Source organism: Ictalurus punctatus, chromosome 8, assembly GCF_001660625.3.
Source record: "Ictalurus punctatus breed USDA103 chromosome 8, Coco_2.0, whole genome shotgun sequence".
Classification (NCBI taxonomy): domain Eukaryota; kingdom Metazoa; phylum Chordata; class Actinopteri; order Siluriformes; family Ictaluridae; genus Ictalurus; species Ictalurus punctatus.
The window spans coordinates 11,152,925-11,172,916 of NC_030423.2; the positions used below are offsets into that span (position 1 = coordinate 11,152,925).

The window sequence follows — 19,992 nt, forward strand, 5'->3', positions numbered from 1 at the left end:
TATATATATATATATATATAAACCTCACAAGTATGTCACATAGCTAGGGAAATGATAACATATGAAAGAATATTGGGAACTAATTGATGATATGATACAATAGTTTTACATATGCTTTACCTTTACATTATGTTTACCTACTAGGGCGCACGGTGTACCCCGCCTTGTGCCCGATGCTCCCTGGGAAAGGCTCCAGGTTCCCCGTGACTCTGAAAGGATAAGCAGTATAGAAAATGGATGGATGCTTACATGCTTTAGGCATGAGGCACTTAGACCTCTTAAAGTGCAATATTTGTATAGGCCATCTTGTATTATTTTTTCGATTTGAAACAAAATAGTCTAGCCTATAGATATTAAATCTTAAGAATAATATATTCAGAACATTTCTCCATATATTATTAACTTGAGGACAGGAAACATAGAAACCAGTAATCTTGCAAATCCAGCTCCTGATGTTTTACCCTGCCTTGGTCAAAACATGTAATATAATCCACAGTTGGAGAATGTTAGCAATACAATTTTTTGTTGTTGTTGAAAATAGGTATACAGAAAGATTTTGGCAGGTGCTGCAAGTCCAACAGAATTTTATAAAGCATCCAGCATGTACAGCAGAATCCAGTCATCATACAAATGCAACCACTTGTTTTTCCCATTAGAGACGGAAGTTATTAGCGAGAGCAGCTGCGTATGGTATGATGCCAGCTGGTACAAAGATTTTGGAACAACACCACACCAGAATAATAATAATAATAGTAAAGTATTAGGTAAGACTCTATGCAAGCATCAGACTCAGTTACAAGGCAAGTAAGTGCATTAGAATTGATTCAGATGATCATATAGTTCCGAACTGATGGTAGGCCAAATACATAGAGAAATGAATTTGAGGTTTGTAATGATTCAGACTTGCGGTTTGCACAGTGTTAAAGTGACAGCTATAAGCTTCTTTTAATTGTTAGCATTATTAACTGATCTTTTAAAATGCTTAATAAAACACATACTATTGTGTCAAATTGTACTTATGAATTTTATTATTATTATTTTTTAAAAATGTACAGGAAATTTACAGAACAAAATTTATTTACAAAACAATTACTTAATTACAAATCACATGGTCACTTACAATAAAACAAGCCAAACAAATAAACATAAAAAGTAAAAACAACAAGACAACAACAAACCATTAAAAACATTTCAGAGACTAAAGGCAATAAAATATCAATACTACAAATACACTACAAAGACTTCATTTTTATAATGTAATAATGTGGATTGGGTGCCAACCCATTCACACACTATGGACAATTTGGAAATGCCAATAAGCCTACAACGCATGTCTTTGGACTGGGGGAGGAAAAACCAGAGTACCCAGAGGAAGCCCAAGAAGCACAGGGAGAACATGCAAGCTCTACACACACAGTGCAGGGATGGGACTCGAACCCCCAACCCCAGAGATACATTGCAAACATGATAACCACTAATTCACTGTGCCCACCCCCCCACGTTCGCCTCACACCTCCAGGGTTGGGGGTTCGATTCCCACCGTGGCCCTGTGTGTGCGGAGTTTGCATATTCTCCCCGTGCTGTGGGGTTTCCTCCGGGTACGCCGGTTTCCTCCCCTGATTTATACAATAAATTCCTCCCCTGGTTTATACAATAAATATACAAAAAAAGAGCAAACCCCTCCTCTGCCGCACCCTGGCCAATGTTCAATATCATACTGCTGATCAGCTAATCCTTCCACAACGATGGTTCCATTATGAAGTGGAACCTCGACATGAAAAGAAGATAAATATTGATATGCAACTCACACACTAGTCAGGGTGGAGTTTTCTGTTAGCTTGAAAAAGTAAAATGTAGCGTAACAGTTCATTATATGAGAAACAGCTGATTTATACAATAAATATACAAAAAAAAAATCAAATGATTGTGCGTGTATGAAAGGTTTCATAAACTCCTTGTAAACTGTACACTAGGTTTTACTCGTCCTCCTTAGGCTGCACGTCCTTCAATTTTACTGATGTTTTTACAATACATCGACAGTTTCAACCAGAACAGCCTCCGAATTCTGTTGGGCTTCCGAACTGTTCCTGAGTCCATACCCAAAGTAAATTAAAAAACCTACAAGAAACAACAAGAAATGATAAGAGACCAGCGTAGCGTTAAATAGAAAAATCATCACTGACATTGTAGTCTACTGACTGACTGCTACATGGCTGTATTTGCAGCATGCCAGAGTAGTGGTGCATTCTTCAACTTTCATGTTAGTTGTGTCTCTCTCTGTTCTTTTTACAATTATCTTAACTGTTTTGTTTTTAATCAATCTTGCAGCACTTGTATTACTGTCAGCTCCTGTTACAAGTCTATGCTTGGATTGAATTCTGCCTCACTTGTAAGTAGGTTTGAATAATAGACTATGAATAAATGTAAATCACTAGCACTGACAATTATCACAATACTTCAAGGTAAAGAATTTAGTGAACGCTCATATCATGTGTAGTTCTATTCCATGTCAAAATATCTTCACTTTAAGTGCTAGAAAAATGCTTGCTTATCTTACCAATAACCATCCATAATGCGAAACGGATCCATGTTCCTCCATCCATCTGCATCATGAGGTAAATGTTAACAAAAATACTGACTAAAGGCAAGATGGGAAGCATAGGGACCTGGAATGAAAGAGGAGGTCATTAAAGGTGAATGCATGAAAAAGGAGGGACTAATAGCAGAACTGATCATTTTGTACTGTGCAGTCAGATCACTATAGAAAGAAAGGTACCGAAGAATGTATGCGTACCTTGAAGCTGATGGCCTCGGTGCTCTGGGGCTGTCTCCAGATGATGACAATGCAGATGGCGGAGATGATGCTAAGCAGAGATACTACAGTGACCCATACAGCCTGCCCCTCTATGATGTTCTTAAACCATACTGCCAACACTAAACACAGTATAGTGAAAAGCACACCTAAACAGAGAGAGAGAGAGAGAGAGAGAGAGAGAGAGAGAGAGAGAGAGAGAGAGTCTCAGAAAATATCCTTATTTTTTCATCAAACATTGCCTCAATCCTATAAAGTAGGGATCTGATAACGAATAACAGTTTCAGGTTGTTACAATAATGAAAGACATTATGTATGGCAGCCTGAGAAACCCCTTCACATCATGAAATTTCTAATAAAATTTTTACCTCTGCATTTGTTAAACCAGTTCCTTACCCTTACATGATCTTTGCTGGAAAATAGCCTAGCCAAGAAATTAGAAGTAAATAAAAAAAGCATTTCCATGTTATTTTGGCAAAGTATTATAATAGTTGTTGACATTTTATATTATTAAATATATTTATGGTTTCTAAGTTGCTATGTCAATGTTATAGGCATATTGGCCAGTTCTCATTTTTCTTTTGTTGCCACAGTGACATCCTCCACACATATGATGCTGACTGACTCAACTGAGATTTTTCAAGACACAGCTTGTATTAAAGCTCAACACGTTCATGCCTCTGATGTTTTGCATAATTTGTCCACAACAGCTTGCAGAGACATGGCTTGATTACTGAGAGGATTTTGCATCGGCTCTAATGTTGGCATCATATCAAAAATGGGGGGAAAAAAGTGATATTGATACATTGGTAAATTCAAGACAGTCATACAGTCATCCAGAAAGACTAAAAGACTATGTTAGCATTTTACATAAATATATATCCTCTGCTAAGCTTGAGGGCACAGTGATGCAATACAAGCATGAGCTTGTTGCAAATACTTTGTTAGTTTTGCGCAAATGAACATTTTTTTTTAAAACATACTTTTTTTCCATTGAGAAAAACTAAAAAGAACTGTGTGAAACAAGTTATATGCATTCTAGCTATATGAACCCTAAAAGAACATTATCAATAAGTTTATGGTTTTTAAAATGATATTTTATTTATTTATTTTTACTATTTGATGGAGCTCAGTCAGAATGTTCAAATGTTCGTCACTGTTATGGCCACAAGCCCTGATTATTGTTCGCATCTCTCCGGTTAGTTGCACTACAGACTGGACTCTTGCTGTTTTGTCAGCACATTCAGTGTATTTATACTTCTTAGTTAGCATGTTGTCTTCACAATCCCTTGCAATGGGCCATACATTTTTACCATATGAAAAAAGCCTACATTTTGTCTGGAGAAATATTCTCCAATTACATACAGTCCTGGCTGCCTTGAGTTACAAAGCTCAGTGTGAGTGTCTAAATACCCAACAATAAAGAATATCCCCATGCAACAAAACACAAGAAAGGTGTTAGTTACTGATAAACAGAGCTTGTCAGTGAAGGAACTCTTACAGACAACAGCCGTGGTGACATAGACGATGAGGCCTGAGATCTTGGTGGGTGACTCAGAGCTGGGCAGAAGCAGATGTCTGGGAGAGAACGTCTCATCAACCAGCTTTTTCTCCAGATTCTTCATATTCTCCATTTCTGTCAGTGTGAGCAGCTCCACTTTCTTTTTTTCAGCGCTGGAATTCAGGCTGCCTGGCTGGTACCTACAAATACAATGATAAACATAAATCATGCAGTAGTAATGATGTCCCATTGACATTTCCTTAATCATACCAAAACAGCTCAAATAAAAGAGAGAATTTGTTAAGCGATAAAATTGGTCTGAAAATACCGTTCTTAATTTTCTAATAATGACTGATAATAAGATCAGTCATTTGGACCAATAGCCCCAAACTGAGTTGAAACCATTGGGTACACCCACCAGTGCCTCTCTTTGTATGTGTGTTTGTATGTGCTGTGTGAAAGTGCACATACCGGAGGATGAGCACACACACTGCCACTAGTGTGTAAGCCAGCAAGGTCCCAATGGACATCAGATCCACCAAGGCAGCCAGATCAAACAAGAAGGCCATCAGAGCTACACAGAGGAAACAGCGCATAGAAGTTCATTCAGCAAGAAGGAAATAAAGTTGTAATCTGTGAGAACGCAAAGATTTCGGAAGTACAAGTAGGCTTGTGTGATATAATGATTATCATCCCTACATGATATTATATTGGCACAATGTCCAGTGATGTTTATGCAGTGTTTAGACTAGTACTTTCCTGCTCAACACTGAGCAGCACTGACAGTGAAAATGTTGGCCATGTGGACATTAGAAACCCAATTTGTATAAAACAGTTATGTTAGGGTTTGAAATTATTGCAATATTTAAAAACATAAAATTGTGAGAGGGGAAAAATCAATATCACACAAGCCTAATCCTAATCTGAATAGCACTCCAGCTCTACCTGCTACGATGCCAGACACAATGGTGGCAAGCATGGGGGTCTTCGTTTTCTTGTGCATACGGGACAGGAAACGGAACAGCAGTCCGTCCTCAGCCATGGCAAAGATTACACGGGGCATGGGGAACATAGAGCCCAACAAGCTAGAGCCAGGCAACAATAACACTAATTAACATGCAAATCTTAACAGGAAAAAAAACAAAACCCCTACTTTCATGCCACAGAAATGGAAAAAAAAATCAGTCAATAAATAAGTAAATAAGAAAATGAAAAAAAAAAAAAGGATGCAGAGATAATTAGCGAATTCATATCATTGCTTTAACTCTTACATTCTTTTCAGGTTAGGAAGGACCCATCTGGGGGGGGGGGGGGGGGGGGGCTGTATTAAAAGTAATTTTTACATTTTCTTGGCTTAAATCCTTTAAATAAAGAGATTATATTCAAGTGGCTTCTGAATATTTTTTTAGACCCGAGAGTAATAAAAGGGAGAAATTAAATGGGACTCTTAGTTTCACTCACACCTGCCATCAGCAAGTTAAGTTTTGTACTGTTTCCACTTCTAGTAAGTGAAATAATAATAAGATATATTGGGTATTCTAAAATAAACTGCATACCTTTATTGTGATAAAGTCAGAACAGATGGGTCAACGGGATGTTCATTGCCAAGTAGTGAAAAGAACGTGAGGGTTAACGTAAAAAATACACACACCTGGTGGAAAGGGCGCAGAGGGAGCCTACAGCCACTATGTAGCGGGCAGGCGACCAGCTCACATAGGTAAAGGCTTCGGGCAATGGGCTCTTAACGTTTAGAAGGTAGTAAGGCATCATCAGAGTGAGAGCTGCAGACACTCCAAAGTAAGCAACGAAGCAGATGAGCAGTGCAGCAACTATGCTTATTGGAATCGAACGCTGGGGGTTTTTGGCTTCTTCACCTATGTAAAGGGGAAAGTAAACCAGTTAGTTGGCATGATTTACAAATCAAAAGGCTACATGTTACACTAGAAGTGGTATGTGACCTACTTGTGGTGGCAATGCAGTCAAAACCCACAAATGCATAGAAGCAAGTGGCTGCACCAGACAAAATCCCAGAAATGCCAAATGGTGCAAAACCCCCTGTGCCAAAGTCCGTTTCACTGAAAAACACAAGATACATGCATGCATACGTTAATTCTGTAATGGCATTAAAACATGAAAAACAATCTATAAAGATATATTGCACAGTTGTTACAATGTAATGAAGGCTGTAATGTATGTACACACATTGCTTATTAATCAAAAAGTCATAGCTTTTCAGAATTTGTGTTCTATAACAATATCCATGTTGTCCAAGTCCAGACTCATAGTTGATATAGGATGTGCATGTGTAGCCACAGCATTTCATGATGCCCAATCAACACTTCTTGAAAACAACATGTTCCGCCACCTCCTACACATCAGAGGTGAGGTTTATTGACTCACGTGGGTACTGCAGGACTTTTGTTGCTTTTGATGTCGTCCTCTGTGATGTTCCAGTTGGCAATGTCACCCTTCACAAAGCCAGCAATGATGACAAAACCCAACACCAACAGGTTGATGCCTGTGAAGATCTTGTTCACCAGGGCTGACTCACTCACGCCAAATGCCAAGAGGCCTGCAGAGTGGGAGGTGAGAATTACTGCCATTGCTGTCTTTTAGCACAGGCATGGTACAGATTCTTCATCACTAACAACCAAAGTTGTGCTTTAGTATGTATCACTTCAAGATGGTATTTGAATGTGACTGTCAACTTTTGCATGCTATAGACTATACCCATTGCATAAATATACAAAATATTATTAGTATCAAGTTGTAGCTGATGTCAGTTTATTAACTTGTACTCAATATCATATATCATCTGAACTGCATCAGCATTTGTTTCTCTTTTGGAGCAGAGCGATAAAAAGAAGTCATTTCAGAAGCTGAAAAGACTTAATAATCTGAAGTGGCATTAAGAAAATGGACTCACAAGAAAGCAGAATGACAAGACAAAGTGCAAACACATCTGGATATTTCGCCAGCACGTTCCCAGTGTCCGGAAGAGACATGTATTCACTGAAAAAGCCTGAGATCTTATTATACACCAGGGTGTCGAAAGTGGAGCTCCAGGCTCGGGCCACACTGGCTGTGCCTAAAGAAGAAAGCAAAAAGAAAGCACTTGAATGCAGTGTTACCTCACCACACCCTCAGGACCGTCACAAACAGACAAACAATTCACATGTTTTAAGTTATTTCAGACTGATTGTAACAAGTTATAGTGTTTTGCCTTATTTATAAGCTCTCATGGGCTGACAGCTAATTCATCTATTAGTATTCAACAGTGGCAAATCCAAACATAACAAGTGTTACCAAGCTTGTTTTAATGTCAAGTGGTCATTTTAAGTAAGAGTTAATTGCATGTGTTCCTTCATTCCCAGATGCACCAACTCCATTTATTGGAAGATATTCCACCCACTCACCTATTACATAGGATAGAATGAGGTTCCATCCAGTGATGAACGCCCAGATTTCACCCACTGTCACATAGCTGTAGAGGTAGGCGGAGCCTGTTTTTGGGACGCGTGCACCGAATTCAGCGTAACATAGACCAGCAAGCACAGAGGACAGAGCTGCAATCAGGAAGCAAATCACGATGGCTGGGCCAGCTTTCTCCCGGGCCACTTCTCCAGCTAGAATATACACTCCAGCCCCTAATGTGGCTCCAACACCCAGAGCAATGAGGTCCAGAGTTGACAGACAGCGAGCAAAGCGAGTATCCATATTGGTGGTGTCCAGCACACGTCTACGCACCAGCATCTTCCCAAATCTAATCAACTGTGAGTGCATCATGGTGCCAAATCAATCACAGGTGGTAGCAGCAAAGAGGAAGAATGTTGAAGAAAATACTGGAAAGATTAAAAAAACAAGCATTAGTGGGTTGAATACTTATTGAATTGTTCAAAATCTGGCTCAGATGTTGTTGTTTGTATATAAAGAATTAAATGCTCTAAATGTGCTAATGGATCCTGGAACAGCGGTGTGACAATGTAATGTTTTACGTAATCCCACATCAGCTCTAAATCCCAGATAGACAGAAACTGAGTAAAAAAAGTTTTTAAAAAAAATAAAATTCTGAAGAAACATCTATGCATTTGTTATCACTGGGTTTACATAGGTAAAAACACTATACATGTAAGGGTTCTTTGGTTGTCTTTCTTGAGAAAGCAATGTATTTACAACCCTATGACAGAGTGGTTCCTTATCAGAAAGAAGTAGTAGAACCTTTTTAGGCAGGTAAAAACGTTTAATGATCCATTTATAGGTTAGGTGAGTCCCATTTAATACAGAGACATATTTTATGTTTTGACTCCAATTATCTTTGCACTCTTAAAAAACACTTTTCCATTAGCTATTTGTCTATATTTGCTTTCACCAAACCAATTTTTTAGACAATATTCACATGAATTAAACTATTTATTCAAACCTAAGGCACCAATTTTTTTTTTTTTTTTTTATAAAACCATACAAACACACAAGTGTACAAATGTGGACACATGCACAAACACACCATCTATACTGTATCTCTCAGAGATTCATTTCAATTTTTAATATTTACTACTGAACTTCTATATTTTTTCATTGAATTTCACAATAATATTGACGTGACACAAAAGACTTTATTTAACCAGAGACCGATAAATAATAAACCACATTAGATCAACATCAAGTTTTTGGCCTACATTTTTTCCCACTGTGTAACCTGTGGCAATTTGTCTTTCTGCTGTCTGTTGGTTTAAGATAAAACCTCTAAGCAAAACAAACACAAAACTAATGTCAATAAACTTTACAAATATCAATATTCCACTGGTATTAGTTTTTTCTGGTATTGTGTGCATCACCACACACACACACACACACACACACACACACACACACACACACACACACACAATGCCTCCAATCAGAGAACAAAAAAAAACCTCCAGGCGGTTAATGGTTGGGACATGTGGGCATGCTGACCATGTCTGTTTAGGCTAACTCGTTTAGGGAATAGCTTAGGAAAATGTAAATTTTTTTTACTATTGCTATGGTGAGGAAAAAGAATGGAGTTTCATTATTGAGCACTGAAAAGGGGGAAATTAGTGCTTATACTGAAGGGAAAAAAAATGCCAAAAGCAACCATTTAACCTATGTAAACTGAGGATAGAACACTGAGGAGGAAGAAATTAAGGGATTCCTTTAAACTAGAATATGAGGAAATCAAGCAAGCAAATCACAAAGGAATGCCAAAAATAGAAAGCGGAAGACAGAAAACGTGGCAAAGATGTGTCTGGCCTGAGGGAATAAGTCTAGCCAAGTAACTCATCGCTCATTACATTTTTAATTTGATCCCATGTGAATGAATAATGATGCGAGGAAGGCTAACAGTACATCAGTAGATTAACCTGAATTAACCAGCAGATTAATCAGACAGATTGCACATAAGTTTCCATTTTACGGAACTTATTTGGAGTCAGATTCCTGTCTTGCGCAGCAACCTGAGCAACCATGCATGTTTGTTCAAGCACTATCTGGCAATTATAAACCTAATGGGACAGGAATAAACCAGGACAAGCTGGTTTAGATGTTGCACCATGCTTTGCGCTGAAGGAAATGAGTTACACTGAGATCATTTCAACATCATCTCATTTGGTAGTCACATACAAGTAGCACGTGATCTGCCAAAATCTAGTTGAAAACGTGTGCATTCTATGACTAATAATAAAAGACAGCAAAATGTTTCGTTTCAAAATAATCAAGAAGGTCAAATACAAGACAGAGATTTAGTCAGGAACATAGTGAAAGAATTCTGACTACTGAAAAACTCACTTTATTTACTAGACCTATACTGAATTTATATTTAGTACACCTACTGACATCAGCTTCCTCAACCATAAAAGAACATCTGTTTATAGTATAAATCTTGTAGTGTTAAAGGCGGAAGTAACAGAAAACCGCAATATGTAGAGTTGTGGCATACCTGTAAGTTCCAACAAATACCACGTTTCTTCTACTGAGAAGAAACCGTACAAGCTTAAAGGAAGTTGTTTCCACAACGAATTTAACAAGACTCACTGCCAATTTTACAGTAAATAAGCATATTAATGTCCCATATCAGTAACCTCTTAAGTAGAGAGAGCTGTATAAAAATACACGATGTCGACCAGAATGCGATCAACTTTCATGTCATATTCGATACTCCTTTGTACGAAAAAACCTGCGAATGACAAGTCCCATAAATAGATCTCTCTCAACAGATTCCAGCTATGGGAGTAAAAAAAAACTCTATCTCTGCCTGGATGAAAAGCCATCCCATGTCACCTCTTGCTCCGTATCAAGAACGTTATTTTATTTTATAGCAGGGATAATGGATCTTAGGACAGAGTGTGATACACCTGCTCAGCGTCCTTCAGAAGGCCACAGTGAAAACATGTTACAAAATCCATGATATAATGTCATTTAACCCCTGAGGTCATTTGAGCCAGGACAAAAAATACTGGTGCAAACTAAGCAATCCTACAAGTTTGCTGTCTTAGTGTAAAATCAGCGTGTTTTAAGAACAGCAACAAAACAACACAAAATTCTTGCCGTTTAATAAGCACGGCAAATTTACACTTAACCGGGACAGGAACTCGACCTTTCAACCCACTTCTGATGTAACACTATAGTTAGGTTTCATCATAAGCAAGAAATGGGCTTTTGAATCTTAAAGAGCTGTTTTGGAGAGAATTGGTTGGCACATTCACAGAAACATGTATAGAATTTTTAAAAATGGCAAGTATAGAAACATTTTTAGTCTAGGTGTTTTGCTTAATAGAAATGTCCATCCCATTTTCAAAAATAAATAAATATAATAATAATAATAATAATAATAGTAATAACAACAACAACAACAATACTGGCTGGGATGCCCTACAGTCCTGCCCTACAGTCCTACTCTGATTCCATCCCGAATGGTGGCCCGTCCCCGTATCTCCTTGGTATGCCTCCTCCCTTTGTTTATTTATTTAATTTAATTTTCCATTATTTATTTATTTTATTCACCGTAGTTTATTATATTATATACACACATAATTTTTTAACCCCCCCCCCTCCTTTCTACTCTTTATTCTACAGCTTGCCTTATATTTATATCTATATTTACATACATACTGAACAGAGATGTACAGCACAACACAACCTCACACAATGCAATACCTGGTTTGTTCTGTATTTATGTTGTTGTACTCACATACTTTGTTCTAATAATAATAATAATAATTAAAAAATAATAATAATTTTAAGTTTCAACTGGAAAAATAAAACACTGTCAGATTTTTTTTCTTTTCTTTTCTTTTAAAGTTAATCAAATGTCCTTAAGGCCACTCTGGCTGCATGCCCACAACATATAATGTATTGTAGAAGTACACAAATGGAGGGAAAAAATATGATCAAGTACTTGTTACTAGTAATAATAAGCAACATTTAATCACAAAGAATGGTATGATGTTTTAAAACTAGCTCTGAGAAAACTAACACGCAGGCCACAATGTAAAACCGGAACACGAGGATAATACTGTCTAGTGCTTTGGTCCACGTGTTCAACCACATTAGTTGCATCATAAATCATAGACACGGAGATTCTGAAAGAATCATCATCTTGAAAGACGAGACAGGACTTTATACACAGAATAAACTCAACAAGAACAATCATAACAACAAAGTCATTTCGATGCTATAACACAGCAACATATAGTCTATTCGTTGGTGTGAATGTAATGAATACCTTCCCAGACTAACTCGGATGATGTCAGTGAAGCATCTCTTGGTTTCATTCATTTGGGCAGGAAAAAAAAGAATAAACAGCCTCTAAACCCTCACCTGGAACAAAAAAAAATCCCCCCCTAATATCTCAACATATATACTACCAGATTCTACACATCGTTTGTTTCTGGACTAGTTTGTCACCAGATTACGGATTAAATGAGATGAAGTCGTGGTCACATCACTGCACTCTCTGAGCATTTTGGATGAGAAAAAAAACACCATTATTCAAAATGATTAATTTTGTCAGCTCTTGTCCTTAACTAGTCTACTAGCAACTAACCCGCCTTTTCCTAACCCAACTTGAGACTTAAGTGAATAGCTAAATGCCAAAGTATTTGCGAGATCGGAGTTATGACGTGTTAAATATGAGAAATGATAGAACATAATTACCTGCGTTTGTGTGCCAGAGACAGTGTGTGTGTGGATTTACAGTCCAGATCCGTACAGACAGAGAAGAAGAAGAAGAAGAAGAAGAAGAAGAACAGAGATGTGTTTTGTCTGGCGATTGTGAGTCGGAGAAAAGGAAACATTTGAACCAAAGGAAATCCATATAAGGGAAAAAACGCGGGCGGTTTATTCAGGTGACGTTTTTAATACGTCATGGGGCGGTCTGTTCCAGTGGTTTCACGCACGACTGGATCAATCAACGCAGTTCATTACAAATTATATAAAAATCTGATTATACAGACAGAAATACATCTGATACATTTGCCTGTAATTAGATTATTGGTATTTTTTAATCAGATTATTGTATGTGGTTGATGAAGCTGATGACGTCACTGAGAACTTCAAAGTTAGGAGGTGGCAATGCATTGTAAAAAGTATCTCTGTTAACACCTATATCTTTTACTCTACTTTTTTAATTTACTCTGATCACCTATGGTTTAACCCTGGTACCTCGGCCACCACTGAAAATGTCTGCTGTGTCTGAACAGTGAGAAAATCGAAATACTGCTGAAGCTGAATGAAGAAAAGACACTCACTTTTGTGTGTTTTTGTGTGTGCATGCTTGTATAGTATTGCCTCTGCTTCTGTTGGGAAATCTGCAGAGCTGGAATGGTACTTTAAAAAGATAAGTAAGAGATTTTCAGATCACACATCAGAATAGGGGGAAAATGTGATCTCAGGGACTGACTGTGGAAGGGTTGTTGGTGCCAGAGAGGCGATTGTGAGTTGTGAGGGAAATTACTCATTTTTATTTTGTAATAGTTTTGTTCTTGTTCTTTTTCTGTTCATCTGAGGATAACGCCTAAGAAGGCCATGTCATGTGACTTAGATTAGTACAGAATGTTTATCTGTTTACAGAGACACAAACATGTTCTTCTGTTTAAGGTTCGTCTGCACATCTTCTAAGACCCCTAAAACAAAGCCTGTTTGAACTGCCTCAAACTGCTTCTTATGGGTACACAGAAGTGTGTCATGCTCTGCATTTCATATATATAGTAGTGGTTCAGCACAAGCGCTTTAGAGCACTCTCATTATTCTATCCTGCTTTATTCTATCTTGTATTAACCATCTTTCTGTAAAACCTTTTTTACCTTCAGGGGACTAGTCGGCGAGTGTTGTCTAATTTCTTCGATCGGCTGCGCGAGTCTTTTCAGCTTTTCTGGACAACAAGCAAAAACGGAGTACGCTCATGGAAAAGTTTCACCCTAAAATCCCTGTTGACACGAAGGTGATTTGTCCTTTATTGTGAAGAGCAAAAGACCGATGCAGCCTTACCACTGATTGGTAGGCATCATCAAGAAATTTGAATTTTATGAAGTCATTGTGTATTGCTGTCTCTATGGAAGGGAGTCTTGAATTTAGAATTAGAATTTTATGAAATGGTGTATTGCTGTCTCTATCTGCATATACACACCCACACACATGACACATGACACACTACAACCCGACACATCAACACACCAATCCCATGCGACTCCACAATAGACGGTCTTAAGTGGTATCTAGTAGCCTGCGAAATCACGGACATGTAGTTTTTGGAGAAAATGTTGACGATACGGAAACTGTACTCTTAGGAGACTGAACTTCATTAGTGTGTACTATATAGCCACATGACCAGGACAGAGGTTAAATGATGTGATTTTGCTACCTCACCTCTTACGCCCCAAAGCTCCCTGACCGCAGACTACTGTTGCAGACTAGACACAAATCATTACATGTCAACCTGCACATCCACTCATACATACAAACCTATTCCTAATCGTGCACCCTTCTCCTGGTATAGGTGGTATCTGTTAGTAAGCCCGGTCATAGAAATAAACTCACAAATCACTGGGACCGTTCCCGACAACACTGGGGGTCCGGGGGTAGACCCTTAAGCTGGAAAGATAAACCAAAGCACGATATTGGAGTTTATTGGGTGGAAGACTTAATGATCAATCCCCCCAATCACATCGTTGTGGCAGAAAGAGTACATGACGCACACACTTATACCCAAATATGGTATTTAGCTGATTGTGGTGATGGGACTAAGTGTCTAAGGTGACTTGATTTCTATAGGTCCCGCATAAGTCTTCAAAGTTCTTTAGTAGCATAATTTTACGAAGTCATAGAGTATTGAGAGAAGTATTACATGGAGTGTTTTCTTATAACAAGAACTTCGCCTCTGTGACGGCAGAGAGATTGGTGTTTCTTAGATCACAGCTTCAAAACTAAGATATATACCGACGGGGGTATATATATATATATATATATATATATATATATATATATATATATATATATATATATATATATATGGAGAGAGATAATAACGGTAAAAATATTTGCTAACGGAAAGAATCCAGTTCGAGCAATAAATAAATAAAGAGTGTACTTATTAAGAAGCACAAGAGGCGCAGTATTTTTGCAGCAAGTTATTATCAAGTGGCATGCCCCATTGACTCATTCCATCATATCAGCGGTACATGATATAAAAATATTAATAAAAAAAAAAAAAACAATAATTATTTAAAAAAAAAGAAAAGAGAAGAAGGGAAGAGAAAACTGTAAGTCCTACCAAATTGCTGTATGTGGACTCACCCTCACGTAAACTCTTTTACATTCTTAAGGTTTACTCTATGGAGCCTATAGGTTATATGATTAATTGAATGTCTAGAGATTTAGCACACATTTTGAGCCTTTTCTGTCTGTTCACGAGAATGCATATTCACTTGATTTTCATAGCAGGTTAAATTATTCTATCCTGCTTTATTCTATCCTGTATTAACCATCTTTCTGTAATAAAGCTTTTTACCTTCAGAAGACGAGTCTGCGAGTGTTGTCTAATTTCCACGACAGAGTACAGTACTGTGCAAAAGTTTTAGGCACATGCAAAGAAATACTGTAGAGCAAAGATGCCTTAAAAATAATGAAATCATTAAAATACAGTAAAGAGCAGTAAACAGATGAAATGAAACAAAGTCAATATTTTGTGTGGCAAAAAAATAAATAAAAATGGTAGTCTCTGCAGTTTTATAAGGAAATGAGCTGTAATTTGTATTGAACATCTTGCCGAACCAGCCACGGTTCTTCTGGAGACTTTGACTGTTGTACTTGTTTCTTATTTTTGCAGCAAAACCCAGCAGGCCTTCATTGTGTTTTTGTTTGAAAAGTGCTCTCTTATGTAATATGCTGCTTTCTTTACTGAAACATTTTTCTCTAACATTTCATTTTGTGCTGGAAAACTAATGTTTGCTAGAAAACTAATATTCACACTGGCCCTTTGCGCATAAGCTTGGACACTACTGATCTAGATAATCATTGCAAGACCATGATAGTCATTGCAAGCATGATTCTACGAATGGTTTAGCCACTTTACTGCATCTCCTTCCATCAGCATGCCAATGACACGCAACTCTATTTCTCACTTGCACCAGATGCCCACAAGTCGACAAGTACCCTTGTAAACTACACAAAGAGCATAAACTTGTGGATGTCACAGAACTTTCTGCAGCTAAATAAAGATTTGACGGGTACCTATTATGGGAAATGATGCACAGAGAAAGTCTTGTCTCTCAAGGCAAATGACTGGGTTAAGAATTTAGGGATAGTGTTTGACAGTGATCTCAGTTTTAAAAAAACATATTAGCACTGTCTGTAAAACAGCATATTATCACCTTCATAACATCTCTAAAGTACGTGATATTTTCTCCCCCACAGACAGTGAGAAACTCATATATGCTTTTGTTACATCTAGACTCGAATACTGCAATTGGTTGGCTTCTCAAAGAGCTCCATTAAACACAAAGAGTTCAAAATGCAGCTGTAACAATGCTGACACGTACTAGACTGAAAAATCTGGCTACCTGAGTCCTACAGAATTGATTTTAAAATCCTTTTATTAATTCTCAAATGTGTTTGTTGTAGTACCCCTACATACCTTTGTAATATGATCACTAAATATACACCTGCTAGATCACATAGGTCAACCAACCAACTGCAACCTGCTTGTTGTACCCAAATGCGACAGCCTTTAATAACTATGGGTCTAAACTGTGGAACTCTCTCCCTGTGATAACCTACGTGCAGTTGATTCAATTAGCACTTTTAAAAAGAATCTCAAAGCACATTTGTTCACTGGGGCCTTTCCTCAAGCCAGTTAATTTTCCATACTTGATTTTATTTGTATTATTTTATTTATTCTATTTTATTTGTTTAGCCTTTTATTTCTTTTATTTCTTTTATTTCTTACTACTGATTTTATTTTCCTGTGTCTACTATATGTCTTATGTAAAGCACTTTGTAAACATTGTTTTTAAAAACTGCTATAAAAGCTTTACATACTTACTTACGGGGTGCACGGTGGCTTAGCATGGTTAGCATGGTTAGCACGTTCGCCTCACACCTCCAGGGTCCGTGGTTCGAATCCGGCCGGGGCCATGTGTGTGCGGAGTTTGCATGTTCTCCCCGTGCTGTGGGGGTTTCCTCCGGGTACTCCGGTTTTCTCCCCCAGTCCAAAGACATGCATGGTAGGCTGATTGGCATGTCTAAAGTGTCTGTAGTGTATGAATGGGTGTGTGAGTGTGTATGTGATTGTGCCCTGCGATGGACTGGCACCCTGTCCAGGGTGTACCCCGCCTTGTGCCCAATGCTTCCTCGGATAGGCTCCAGGTTCCCCTGTGACCCTGAAGAAGGAGTAAGTGGTAGAAGATGGATGCTTACTGTATATCCAACCAAAAAAATAACATCACTCAGACTTGGAAAGTTCCACTGGCTTGCTTTGGTTGACCATGGGAACATAAGATAAGAATGTATAAGAATATGAATACAGTATATAATACAGAGGAGGAAAGAAATGCAAAGCATATTTGCATTTGCCCACAGGTACATATTGGGTGACAATGTCATCAAATTTATGAATAGTTGCAAAGGACCTTTGACAGATCTACTGACAGTTTAATGGTTGACTATTCCCAGAAAACCAGTCATATTCTATTTTCTTATCAGAGACTTCCTTATAGGAATGAATATAAAGAATAAGATAGTATTCACAGTCATAGGCTGTCTGGAAAACTAGTTTTATTGTCTCTACAATTTCCTCATACCAGTGCATCAATTTCCTGATGTTCTTTCTAAGCCCATATTTCTCCCCAGGAAACAACTACGTGAATAATTGCTGAAAAATTCCTGTGTTTGGTTTTCTTTTTACAAGTAAGACATTATAGAAAGTCACAATGAGAATGTATCTGTAAAGGCAAAACAAAAAACAGTAACTTAACATGTTATGATGAAATAATGATTTATGCTTCAGTAATTTCATGTATTTTCCTAATTACAGGCCTACTATTCTATTGATCATTGCAAAATGCTGAAATGTACAAAAATATATAATATATAATATAGTCTATATTGTACACAATGTGTTATATAATAGGATATATTTAGGCCAGTATCAAATTGCCCATTTATCTCCAAGATCTTAGAAAAAGTTGTAGCACAGCAGCTATGCTCGTACCTACAGTTGCAATCAAAAATGATTCAGCCCCCATTGCAAATCAGGTTTATTGTCAAAATTTACAGACTTTCAGCTGTTTGCAATGAACAACTCAAACAAAATCACTTGAAATAGTTCAACACAGCGAATGCTTCAAGTGGTTTCCCCAAATTCAACTGAAAATGCAACTTAATGATTTCTCCAGTTTCAAAATTATTCAACTCCTTCATAGCAAACATCTTTAGTACTTAGTAGAGCACTTTTTGCTGTTATGACCTGCTGCAAACGAGATGCATAGCTTCTGGCAGCGTTCCTGAGGAATCTTAACCCATTCCTCATGAGGCTCCAGTTAAGTCATGGTATTAGCTTCCACTGTTATGCTGATGACACACAGTTGTATGTTTCAGCAAAGCCAGATGCCACCTTAATAAAGTTGTGGAATGTGTCAAGAACATTAGACACTGGATGCCTATTAACTTCCTTTTACCTAACTCTGACAAGAAAGAAATACTTGTACTAGGACTACCTGTAACTAGACATGAGCTTTCTGAATACATTGTAGAACTGGATGTTCCAGTTGGTCAATAAACAAGCTCCAGTTAATCCATAATGCAGATGCAAGTGTCCTTACTAGAACCAGAAGGTATGACCACATCTTATCCACACTGCATTGGCTCACAGAAAAATTTTACATTAATTTTAAAGTACTACTTTTGACCTATAAAGCATTAAATGGTCTCACGCCACAGTATCCGAACAAACTTTTGGTTTTTATGATCTACCACGCCCACTTTCAGCAAAAAGGTGCAGGCTAGCTGTCGGTACCTTGAATAGCCCCACAGTTATGGAACAGTCTTCCAATTAGTGTTCGGGACTCAAAGTCTCAGTGTTTAAGTCCAGACTGAAAACACATTTGTTCAGTCAAGCCTTTTGAAAATAGTTTTTTTCTTGGGTAAAGGAGCAGAGCTAGAGGGCTCACAGGCATAGAGTGTTGTAGTGAACTGGGATGTTTGGATGCTGTCACAAATAGAATGTGTATAAATGAAAAACCCCACGTTCCCTCTCCTTCTATATTTTCTTTTTGTTGGGGAGAGGCGGAGCTTAGCCTATCTTCTATCTAGCTGTCAGTGCAGACCAGTGCTGCCAACTTAAAGGCCTTTAAGACCCCTTTAGTGACATTTTTTTTTTTTTTTTTTTGCAAAAAAAAAAAGGCACCTAAAGACAAATGTAGTGACTTTCTGGACAAACCTTAGCAACTTTCCAAATGTCGGCAGTACTGTCCTACAAGGACATTCATTTTGCATACCTGTCCACTATATATAGTTTTATAGTCATAAAAGTCATGTTTTTAAAAAATCATGAAGTTATGAAAAGTACTTTTAAAAAAGCACAAAAACACAAAAGCAAAAATATCTATCTACCTATATATCAAAACAGATTATAGATTAGGTTATATATAGATATCTATATTCTATATCAAATATAATCATTATACCTAGTCTCCTCCAATGGGGGGGTGACATGCCACATGATAGGGGAGGTTTGGAGGAGCTTTAGTTACAAAATGTTGAGAACCTCTGTCCTAAAGCTATCGTAGTGCTAAACCAGAGGTTCTCAATCTTTTGTGAGTTGCCATGGCGATGAAACCCGCTAAAAACCAATCCACCTTCTTGAGACCAAAAAACCAGAGTTTGCTCAAACTAAACTCAAACTTACCTGGGTAGCCACCTAAACCAGCTTCGTGAAACAGGCCTCGATCTTCATGTTGGCTTATCCTTTTTAACAACAAATTACCAAAGGCTAAGACCAAGAGTAGATATTCAGAGCCATTTATTGTTTAAACAATCAATCTAACAAGAAACACCTGCCAGTCATATATTTTTGATTTCTTACAAATTGGGTTGTCTGATAAAAAAAATGTGTTATGTTCTAGTGTTGTGTTCACCTTTGTCGAGACCAAATCATTAACCAATAGAG

General features: G+C 37.7%; 1 protein-coding gene across 1 annotated transcript; it reads right to left on the reverse strand.

Annotated features, from left to right (window-relative positions):
* Window positions 1–1,000: 1,000 nt before the first annotated feature.
* slc7a3b (solute carrier family 7 member 3b) lies at window positions 1,001–12,642 on the reverse strand. Its single transcript, XM_017474386.3, has 12 exons — window positions 12,486–12,642; window positions 7,730–8,155; window positions 7,240–7,401; window positions 6,714–6,885; window positions 6,276–6,388; window positions 5,965–6,187; window positions 5,259–5,398; window positions 4,785–4,887; window positions 4,314–4,513; window positions 2,795–2,961; window positions 2,558–2,666; window positions 1,001–2,118 (listed from the first exon to the last, which is right to left on the reverse strand). Exons 2-12 carry the CDS (start codon window positions 8,097–8,099, stop codon window positions 2,024–2,026), a joined length of 1,854 nt encoding a protein of 617 aa, XP_017329875.1. The 5' UTR covers window positions 8,100–8,155; window positions 12,486–12,642; the 3' UTR covers window positions 1,001–2,023.
* Between the last annotated feature and the right edge of the window lie 7,350 nt (window positions 12,643–19,992).

Excerpts from the sequence above, each read along its gene's own strand:
- slc7a3b (XM_017474386.3), bottom strand. The coding sequence starts at position 8,099 with ATGATGCACTCACAGTTGATTAGATTTGGGAAGATGCTGGTGCGTAGA. Across the intron at positions 6,886-7,239 it reads TCTTGTCATTCTGCTTTCTT|GCCTCTTGGCATTTGGCGTG; the intron begins GTGAGTCCATTT and ends CCCACTCTGCAG. Across the intron at positions 4,514-4,784 it reads GTGTGTGTGCTCATCCTCCG|GTACCAGCCAGGCAGCCTGA; the intron begins GTATGTGCACTT and ends TTGTATTTGTAG.